The sequence below is a fragment of the Sander lucioperca genome, chromosome 17, assembly GCF_008315115.2.
Source record: "Sander lucioperca isolate FBNREF2018 chromosome 17, SLUC_FBN_1.2, whole genome shotgun sequence".
In the NCBI taxonomy this organism is placed as follows: Eukaryota; Metazoa; Chordata; class Actinopteri; order Perciformes; family Percidae; genus Sander; species Sander lucioperca.
In genome coordinates this window covers 6,292,910-6,304,129 of record NC_050189.1, presented here as the reverse complement: position 1 = coordinate 6,304,129, position 11,220 = coordinate 6,292,910, and the positions used below count along the sequence as shown (strand labels likewise).

Here is an 11,220-nt window from a genome sequence, read left to right as displayed (position 1 = left end):
GTCCTAAACTGTGATGTAAATAGTTACACTATTCGCACACTATAGTTTATAAAACTTTTATGACTTCAATTAGCTATTATTAGTTTAATGGTGGCATCATGAAGAAACAGAGAAGTACACACGTTTTGGCTGTGTTACAGGTGATACTAAACTTGGTGGCAGTAACAATTAATGTGATATCTTACCTGATACAGATAGAGTAACATTATTACTCTGTTTGGTCAAATTTGTTGAGCCCTTGTGATGACCAATGCACTGATAATCACTACTCAAGTCGGCCGTTAGGTTAAGTGAGTACGAGTTGTTTGTATTGAAGGAAACCATTTGTTGACCGTTCCTGTTAAATGAGTAATGCCAGTCAGTGTCATTTCCTTCTCTCATGTCACATTTGAAGGTAACAAACTCTCCAGAAAATAAATAGGCCGAGTTGGGTTCAAAGGTCAGCTCAGCATCTAGAACCCAACAAAGACATAAATCAACAGTTAGATACACAGAGTATACCGACTTAGAAACATGAAAAGATGTTTGAGCACTATGCAATGACACACTCTTAAACACTACTTTAGTAATAATTTAGATTAGATTAATTTAGATGATTTAGATTATATATATATATATATATTAGAATAGATTAGCTTAGACATTACATAGTAGCTGGAGATTCATCTTAAGTGAATAAACACACAAAAAAAGAGAAGAAAGACAATTGTTCACCTTGAGCATGTCCACAGTAGAGGAGTGTATTCAGCACTATAATCAAGATAGATATGTCATCAAACAAATATATTATAAACAAGCATTATAAGAAATCACATTTTCCTTAATCTGCACCATTCAAACAAAGAAATTCCCTGATGTACTCACATAAGGATGACAGCACACAGAACAAAGTGGGGCCCATCTTCACATCCAGCACTGACACTCTGTCACTCTTAGGCTGTTCTAAACAGAAAGACTGAGACTGGAGCAGGAAGAGAAAACGAGAACTGTAAGTTACATTTCATATAAATACCAGACCAGAGGTTTTCTATATCTTTTTCTGAGTTAAGCCCTCACACCATTTACACTCTTTGACCACATTCTTTTTGACAGACTTACACTTCCTGCTCAGCCACTGCAGAGAGGACATTACATGGTCCCTGCATGGTAGACATTACAATAGGATTGCAATAAGTAGTTAATAATTATTGTAATAAATGATTGTTGGACTTTTTGCATTATATAATATACAGTATATTATAGTGGTGTTTGTTCACAGATCACTAAGAGCAATACTGATAAAATAAACTATAGGGATCCAAATTAAAAATCAAAAGGTTTTGGTACAAAATTTACATTTTTGAGAGACAGCAGACACCGAACCTGGAACTTTTAAAAACAATCAAACAAAAGACATAGGGTACAATACCGCTTTTTGTTAGACTAGTCCAAAAAATGACCAGTTCCTGGTGTTACAAGGTGTCCATAAAACCCTCTATCTTGTGATTTCAGTGTTTAATATTTCTCCAGCAGATAAAAGCACTCTGTCCAGACAACATTAGATCTTTTTTCTCTCATTAGATCAACATTAGATCTTTTTTTCTCCTGTAACTTTGTCATAAACATAATAAACCATAAATAAATCACCAGTGTACCAAATACTACTTTTTAAATGGTATGTGTTGCTCCAACTAGAACCAGGGAGAAAAAAACAAAATGTGTTGCTGGATATATGTTTAGACAGTGTTTAGACCATTTGACAGTTGTAAACATTCTAATGGCCCCAAGTTGATTTCCTGTTGCAGTGTATATGAATGACATCAACTGACAGGAAGTTAACAAATGACCAGGCTGTTGCCTAGCAATGAAATTGAAAAGGTCCATATAACTCTTGCTCTGTCATTACTGTGGTTTGAATATATCTCTGGTGAGAGGATGGCCAAAATCTCACAGAAAACTTGTATGCAAGATTGTACAGCAATATATCAGGGCTTAAATGACTACAACTTCACTCATACACCAAGACATGTAAAAAGAAAAATATGTGTAAAACCTCAGCTGAAAATTAAAGGTCAAACATGTTTTTAAAATTCAATTTAATTCAAGATAAATAAATAGTAGCAGCAGTAACTGCTGGTGACTAACACTAGTTACTACTACTACTTTATAGATCTCAGCTTTATGTACAAAGTTACAGAATTCAGCTTTAAGCTATATGAATGTGACATGAGGATTGATATTTTAAATACTCTACTGATTGCAATTTAGGAAGTGCAAGTGTAATTATAATAAAATATACATATATACAAAAGCAAAACACCCTTTTGTGCTGAGATTCAGACAGAATTACATCCACATTTGTTATGATCGGCTTTGATTTACAGTATGATAGAAGTGTATGTCAGATATTTGAATATTTGTCTTGTTGCTGCCAAGACTGCTTAAACATGAATATAGTTTTCAAATGTTGTCACTTTGCCACTGTTGATGATGCACTTCTATTCATATACCTGAAACTAAATCACAACAAATATTTAAAAAAAAGTAAACAGGATATGACGATTTAAGTGCTCTGTTGTATATTGTTTCACACAATGTACTTGATGAAGCGGCATTGATCATTAATTATGATCAACGCTGTTCCCAGTTAGACCTCAAAATAAACAGTTATCTTTATTTTTACTCAAATTGTTTTTAAATATGTTCAAAATTTGAGATGCCCATGTTTTAAAGCAACAGAATGCAAGTAGGGAAAATCAGAAGCTGATCATTAAAAATACGGAAACAACCTATAGTGTGAGTTTGCTCTGTTGTGTAACTGATTCCATTTAGAGTAAGAAAAGCAACAAGCCAATACACTGCTGGTAACCGTGATTGGGCAAAAATTAAACTTCTCAGTTCCTCTTTACACATACTGTACAGAGAGGTGTTGCTGTGAAAGCCATATTAAGACACAGTTGACACCACAGCTACTAAGTTTAGGCTACACACACACACATAAGAATGCTGTTTGATCTAAAGATTTTGAGGTGGCAAAAACAAGTTACAACACACTGCTCTCTATTTCTCTCTCTATTTCACAATCTGCTTAACCTAATATAAATGTGAAGAACATGCTTTATTTTTACATTTAAATGGATGGTATGAAAATACTCTAATCAGCATGACACTCAGGGCCAAACATACATGGGGAGAGAAATATTAAGATAGAGATAGATATACATTTTTACCCTCTGACTTCATTGCAAAAATCTTACAGTTAGTGGTATTGTTGACTTTTCTGTTACATATTAGCTGTGGTGAAAAAGTCCTGAAAGCATTCAGTATTATATGTTATATGACTGTGGATAAGAAAATACAATACAAGCTGTTGATTTTTAATCCTGGTTGACTGTAGCAGAGCCCTGATTGGTGCTCAGAGAAAGGATGAGTCTTAAATATGCACTACAATATAATAAATGTAACAAGAAACATGCAGCGTACTGTTTTTACAGAGTTGTACCAACTCAGTGATTTAAGACACCAAAGTTTTAAACACATTTCATATCACACATTATTCTGGAGAGTGTTAGACAAACAAACAGGATATTCTGTACGTGCATACAAAGATACGTTTACAACACACTTCACAATACAGGCAATATGGTTGCAAGAGTAGTGGGCTTCATATGCCTTTTAATATACTTTATTATTTAACACATATACACATATTAATGCAACATTAAGGGTTACAGGTATGTTTGTGCCGTCTTCGGTATTGCTCTATACACTGACAGCCAGCTAAACTCTCTCCTAACATCAAGACTCTGAAGACAGTCGTTCCCACGTCCACAGGTTTAATGACGTTGCAAGGAAAGTGTGAAACTGTAACATACAAAGACAGACTAATCAATTCTATGCTAGCTTTTAACATACAAGCCTATGTTCAGAATGTAATTTCATCAATTCCAATATTTCCTTTCTACCGTTACACAATATAATTCATAACTATTAAACTGACAGTGATTATGCTGTACAAAGACATTTTTGACACGTAAACAATATTACGTTCATTCATACGAGTGTAGCCCGTCCTGTGACTTATAGTTGCCTAGCAACCATGCAACGTTAGCCACAGCACCAACGCCAGCGATCACGGACATTTCTAATATAAACTTTACACAAAATAACACTGGCATCAAACTAATGATCTATGAACCTATGTAGGTACGTATAGGTATATATAGGTATGTAGGTACTTTTAACAGCTTATTTATAACAAAACAATGTTTATAAGATTATATTATTAAATTCAATGGTCTTATTTCTTAGATATGTGCAAAACATATCCTGTGCTCAAACCCAAGGGGGAAGGAAGGGAAAGCAGAAGTTGAACAAAACTTCCAATCAAATGCTGCAGTTGTTACACAAAATCAATGCATTACCTAGAAGCAGAGTAACAGAATGTCGGTGCTGGATGTGAACATGAGACACACTGTGCTCTGTGTGCTGGGGGTTTTCTGTGAGTACATCAGTGACTTTCTCTGTTTAAATCATAGTTACCATTGATAAAACCTTTTAAATGTCTGAGGTTATTATGTATTTGATAGTTTCTGTCAGTTTGATGTCTGATGAGATTTCAAACTTTATTTTAGCACTCTTCTACTGTGGACATGCTCAAGGTAATTGTATAATTTTATTTCTTTTTATATATTCACTCATGACAAATCACCAACTGCATCACTTTTCACCACATCATCTTTCTGTGTTCTGTTTTGTCATTGTATGATAAATACATTGAATAAAAAGAAAATACTTTTTACTCTGTATCTTGTGTTGGTTTCTAGATGCTGTGTTGACCATTGAACCAAACTGGTCCACTTTATTTACCGGAGAGTCTGTTACCTTCATATGTGACATGAGGGAAGGAAAAGACACCGACTGGTATTACTCAATCTGGAAGGATGGTGGAGAATCTTCCCCCTTCTACTCAAATAAGAGACATACTTTACAACCACTAGCTACAGGATATAGTGGTGTATACCAGTGCATTGGTGGAAAACTTAACAAAGGGAAAAAGAGAAGGCTGAGTTTAAATTATCATTAAAAGTGTCTTGGTTCTCACTTGTTTCCATGTTAGGTTAATTTTACCAACAACTTCAGTGATTAATAAGTGTGATAACCTAGTTGTTATTGATTTCCATCAGTTTACTATACCACATAAGTGATTAGATATTTTCTGTATTATTTCCTACAATTAGTTGTAGCACCACCAAGGATGCTGGATGAAAATGTATTATTCATTTGAATTATCTTTTAAACAGGACTAAGTCACAGGGACAATACTTACTACTTTTTATGTCTTTGATATGAATGATGAATATGAATTAAGACTAACACTAAGAATGTTACGCTTGATGTTTTCTAATTTTTTTTCTTCTTTTCAGTGCATGTAATCCACCAACAATACATCATAACATGTTTTCATTCTGTGAAATCTCTTTCCAACAGATCCACCTCAGCCTGTCCTCACTGTGTCTCCATCATGGCTGAGTCCCGGAGTCTCAGTAACTCTGAGCTGCAGTGTTAAAGATCCATCTGCAGGATGGAGGTTCTACTGGTATAAGGCTGTTCCTGATCTGTCAGACATCTCCTACAGCTATGATCTGCTACCTGGCAGCACCAACGGGACTGAACAGGATTCCTACATCGTTGATGGACAGACACACACAGCAGGATATGTGTGCAGAGTTGCAAGAGGAGATCCAGTGTTTTACACTCATTACAGTGAACCAAAGTTTGTCTGGTCTGGAGGTTAGTTTGTCATTTTCCATTCTTGCATAATTAAAGAAATGTACTTATTGTGGGGACTTTTTCCTTCCCTCCATCATCAGGTCAAAGGTCTCTAAAACAAAATGTTGTTATCTGATTCTTCTGCTGAACTGAATTTTAACAAGTAAATCTCCTGACCCCCTTTTCATCCTGACACATAGTTTGTTGTGAACATTCATTAAAACCCTCTGACTTTGGAAATCCATGACCTCATCTTGTAAGGCTAACACATTATATTTTTAATTAGATACCACAAGTGTTCATGATGATAGTTTATATTTTTTAAGATGTGTTTAATTTAAAGACGTGCCAACAATGCCCAGATCTGGAAAATAAACAAATACATTATCTAAATATGCACTGTAGTGTAAGGTTGAGATACTTTCTATTTTTTTCCTTATTTCCTTCCATCCATCCCTTCCTTCCTTCATATTTCCTTTCCTAATTTGTTTCCTTCTCTCTTTCCCCCAAACCCTTAAGTACAGGTCATTTAGTTGTAATGGGGCATTTGTCTATTTTGGTATTACTACTTTACATAAAGGTACCCTGTGGGTACCAGCTGTGTTACAATGTTGAACAATTAAGAAACTTCTAAGCTTCAACAATGAAAAAGATTAAATCCACAGTAAACCTAAAAGTTTTCATTGTAGTCTTTTTAACTGAAAATATACCTGTGTTGATGTGATCCTTTGATTTTATTCACCAACAAATTAAACGATTATACACAATAAAACCAAATGACTGTTTTCATTATGGTCTTCTTAATCTTACTTTTATACATTGCTTTTCCCTACATGATATTTTTCAGATGTTCATCCAGCAGCATCACTCACAGTGAGTCCTGACAGATCGCAGCACTTTAACCAAGAGTCTCTGTCACTGAGCTGTGAGGGAGACTCCACTGAGTGGAGAGTGAAGAAGTTTTCTGAACATAGTAGCACTTTGTCTTCCTGTTCTTCTTTGGGTAAAATGAATGGATCCACATGCAACATAGACCGTTTCTGGATTAGTGGAGTGTACTGGTGTGAGTCTGAAACAGGACAGATCAGCAATGCAGTCAACATCACTATACAGTGTGAGTTTGAATTAACTTAAAAGATTTTTGTTTCTGAAGTATTTAATAATATAGTTTTGGAATTTGTAAGTGACTAACATTAACCAAACTTCTTTTCAAAATGATTTAAACTTAACTATTTCTCTTTTAACAAACCATTAAACAAGCTCAACAGCTTTAGTTCATTCAAGAGTCATTTCTCAATATTATCCAAGAAAATGTCATTTAGATTGTATATCTCGCTGACATCTTTATGACAGTAGCAATCTGGCTCTAGCTCGGCTCCTACGCTACACCTGCAGTCAGAATAAACACTTCTGTTCCCTCAGTAGACCATTCTGTAGTACACTGACACAAAATTCACGTTGGCTGCCAATAAAAAAATACATGTTGATGTGTGAACATATTGAACAATCAATATAGCTGTAATTTTTAACTATGTAAATGACCAAAGTGTCACCTTCTCCATCATTCAAATATCGTGAAATTTGCTCAGCATCTGTATGCAGCTGTAGAATTTTTTATTTATCCTCATCATGCACGTCAGCTTGTTCACCCTGCACCAGCTGATCTCTCTGACCTAAACCTCTTATTCCTTGATCTTTTTACAGATGGTGATATTATCCTGGTGAGCCCTGTCCTTCCTGTGGCTGAGGGACATTCTGTCACTCTTGGCTGCAAGTTTAAGACAGAAAATGTTCTTTATAATGTGGATTTCTATAAAAATGGCAAACTCATCCAAAATAATACAAGAGGGGAGCTGACTATATCTGCAGTGTCAAAGTCAGATGAAGGCTTTTATAAATGTGAAGGAAACGAGTCACCAGGTCGGTGGAGTCAGACGTCAGAAGAGAGTTGGATGTCAGTAAAACGTGAGTATGATTAAAGTTTCTTTTTTGTAAGCTGTGTTACAGTCTGAGATAGAAAAGTTATAACTGAATTAGAAGTCGGCTTAGTTCCAGCTGATTTAAATTATTGTTTTATACATTTGGCTGCATTTTTGAGGGTGTATTTGTACAAAGTATATTTTTCTTACTCTTGGGAGATTTGTTAGTGAGGGTTAATGTGACTTTTAACTCTCTATTTCTTAAAGCACTTTGAAAATTTATGTGAGAAAAGTATTATACAAATAAATATATTTATTTTAGCAGCATCCAGGTCTGAAGAAATCTCTCCATTTCCTGTGCTGTTGATTGTTGGGCTGGTTGGTGGAGTTTTACTGATTCTTCTCCTGCTGCTGTTTCTGTATCGCTACAGAAAGTCAAACGGTGAGATCGTTTCCTTCTGACGTTAGATTGATTCTGATCTAATTACCTGTCCTGTAGTAACAATACAACATTATGCAATGCAAAACCAAGTAACAGCAAATGTCTTTTTTTACAGATTGCTTCAGCAGGTTAGTACAACACTCTCTTCTCTTATTCTGAACATAACAGCAGCACATCACATGTTCCTTATAAATCCACTGGATTGTCTTCCAGTGGTGGAATGTAACTAAGTACATTAACCCAAGTACTGTACTTAGGTAGGTACAAATGTTGAGGTACTTGTACTTTACTTGATTCTTTTCTTTTGATGCCACTTTCTACTTCTACTCCACTACATTTCAGAGAGAAATGTTGTACTTTTTATTCCACTACATTAATCTGACAGATTGAGTTACTAGTTACTTTACACATTAAGCTGTTTGCACACAAAACACAAGTAGTTTATAAAATCTGATGTCTTATTATAAATCAAACTACCCAACAATATAACGTTGGCCTACAAGTCCAGCTGAAATGATTAGACCATTAAACACACAACTGTTTGGATCATTTCCAGTTTCTAAAATGTGAGGATTTTTCCTCATTGAGTACTTTTGCTTTTAATACTTTAAGTACATTTTTCTGATGATACTTAAAAACTTTTACTTAAGAAATATTTTCAATGCAGGACTTTTACTTGTAACAGAATATTTTTACAATGTGGTACTAGTACTTTTACTTAAGTAAAGGATCTGAATACTTCTCCCACCACTGTTGACTTCATGTTTCTGGCCCACCAGGTCTCAGAGCACCAATCAGAGCCCTGCTACAGAACACTTAACCAACCAGGTGGAAGCTCAATACGCTTCTCTTCTCCATGGTCAGCCTCAATCCTGAATAACTTTATAATTTATCATTAGTTTTTTTTTTTAGCCTAACATTTCTGGTGATCTCTTTTAGAAAAGTATAGAATTCATATAATGGGATAAAAATGATAAATATGACCATAGCTTGATTTTAACTGCTCTGTAGGTGATGCTTGTCTCTATGAAACAATCAAAGGCCCTGAAGAACCTGAACATGGTACAGTAAATACTTTGTTTGTTTTTTTATAATTTTCTAAGACCAAAAAGACCCAAAAGATAAACAAAACAAGACAATGACAACATAATTCACAAGTTAAGGTACCTTATAAATACTACGTGTTTTACACAGAGGAGTTACAAGTACTAGAACAAGATGATTAATGATTGATTGACGATCCCTTACGTTTAAAAAAATATCTATTTCAAATGAATCTAGGGATGTCTCATATTATTTGATTGAGCTTAAAACACTCACTTGCTAAGCTTGTTTGATTTAATGTGAATTACATGCAATAGTTGGGACAATTTTGTAGGCCAGCAGTGCCTAAATAAAGTTCAGGAAGTTGTTTTTTCATGCATCCATCTGATCTTTCTAACAGGGAGGAATAAAGAACCAGAGGACAGCCTTTACTACAATGTGACGATAGGATCAGCTGCAGGTACAGTCAAGTACAACGGACTGTATTACGTACAAATATTCTATATAATGAGTTTGTATTGGCTGCTGTGCTGCCTGCCACAGTGTATTTCTTTAACACTGGCATTGAGAGTGCACTGCAACACATACAGTAAATAGAGGCTTTTAGACTTTTGGGGATTTTGTCTGTTTCATATACTGTACAGCATGTTGCTTTTCAGACAAGTTTGATTTAATAAATATGACACAAATCTGATTATTAAATCTGACATTTACATCTTATCTCACACAAATGAGTTGGCACCACAATAGAGATGTATTCAATAGCATTCTGTAACATGAGTAAAATGTCATAAAGCACCCTTTTTCTCAAATAACCTTAAATCTCTTTTTCCTTTGTTTTTCTTCCAGATCGATAAAGACATCTGAGGACAAAACCAATGGAATGGGTGACAACTTAATATGACCACATTGTTGTTTAAGCAGTATTTGCAACTTAAATAAAAAGCGTGATTATTGTGTGCACCTCTGCTATTAGACAGTATTTTGTACATTTAACCTAATAGCAGATAATTGAAAGGAAATACATCATATGGCTTTAATCTTTGCAATTGGTGAAAAGACTACAGAGTTTTACATAAAATAATTAAATGTTTCAATTGAGTTTTTATGGCCTGTATTTCTTCTTTGGTAAACTGTCCCTCTGTTTTTTTAAGAGCTCCTGTACTTTGAATGGACGGTGTCTCAAAAAGCAGCAAAAAGAATCTGTTTGAAATATTTGGGTTTTATGTGATAGTTCAGCTGCAAAGTCAGCATCTCTTTCATTGATGATGAAAAAGCTTGACATATTTATATCAGATTTTGATTCAATTCAATTCAATTTTATTTATAGTATCAAATCATAACAAGAGTTATCTCAAGACACTTTACAGATAGAGTAGGTCTAGACCACACTCTATAATATACAAGGACCCAACAATTCCAGTAATTCCCCCAAGAGCAAGCATTTAGTGGGACAGTGGCGAGGAAAAAGTCCCTTTTAGGGAGAAACCTCAGACAGACCCAGGCTCTTGGTAGGCGGTGTCTGACGGTGCTGGTTGGGGGTGTGATGAATAGTGGCAATAACAGTCTCAATAAAAGATACTGTATATATTTTAGTTTCACCTGGATGGCTTTAGTATGTGTTATGTTTGACCATTTTATGCTTCAATAAACTTCCACTTCTAAGCTGTCAGCAGTGTTTCTATTTGTCATTACCTTCTCTAAAAAAAGATTTGAGATCAAATCTATCATAATCATAAACAAAGTCAGAGTTGCTGGACTACAGCTGCCTCGATCCGTTAGTTTGTTTGTAGTGTGTCTGTATTTTTCTTAGCTGAAGTTCAAAGGAGACATGTGGTAGATACATAATTCAGCTTTAAGACACTGTACTGCAGTTAGTATTTTAAAGGGCCATTTTTACTCATTTTCAACCTGAATCGAATTGAATGTGGTTATGAAATAATGTGTTACTACTGCGTCCTACTATTTCTGCTGTCCATCATGTGAAACATTGCTTATCATATATATACATATATACATATGTACATGTACATGTGTATATACATATATATATATATATATATA

The 11,220-nt window shown here is 34.8% G+C and overlaps 1 protein-coding gene across 3 annotated transcripts; it reads left to right on the top strand.

The window, feature by feature from the left end:
- Positions 1-5,413: 5,413 nt before the first annotated feature.
- On the top strand, positions 5,414-10,510 carry LOC116053436 (high affinity immunoglobulin gamma Fc receptor I-like). Of its 3 annotated transcripts, none has more exons than XM_035993547.1 (9): positions 5,414-5,772; positions 6,599-6,865; positions 7,456-7,716; positions 7,993-8,112; positions 8,228-8,240; positions 8,892-8,971; positions 9,124-9,174; positions 9,557-9,616; positions 10,313-10,510. In XM_035993547.1, exons 2-9 carry the CDS (start codon positions 6,760-6,762, stop codon positions 10,324-10,326), a joined length of 705 nt encoding a protein of 234 aa, XP_035849440.1. In that variant the 5' UTR covers positions 5,414-5,772; positions 6,599-6,759; the 3' UTR covers positions 10,327-10,510. The 3 variants fall into 3 exon arrangements, with proteins under 3 accessions (XP_035849440.1, XP_035849441.1, XP_031160416.1); XM_035993548.1 differs by having other exon boundaries at positions 5,423-5,772; positions 7,996-8,112; XM_031304556.2 differs by having other exon boundaries at positions 5,429-5,772; positions 10,006-10,382.
- Positions 10,511-11,220: the final 710 nt, after the last annotated feature.

Excerpts from the sequence above, each read along its gene's own strand:
- LOC116053436 (XM_035993547.1), top strand. The coding sequence starts at position 6,760 with ATGAATGGATCCACATGCAACATAGACCGTTTCTGGATTAGTGGAGTG. Across the intron at positions 7,717-7,992 it reads GAGTTGGATGTCAGTAAAAC|CAGCATCCAGGTCTGAAGAA; the intron begins GTGAGTATGATT and ends TATTTATTTTAG. Across the intron at positions 8,972-9,123 it reads ATACGCTTCTCTTCTCCATG|GTGATGCTTGTCTCTATGAA; the intron begins GTCAGCCTCAAT and ends ACTGCTCTGTAG.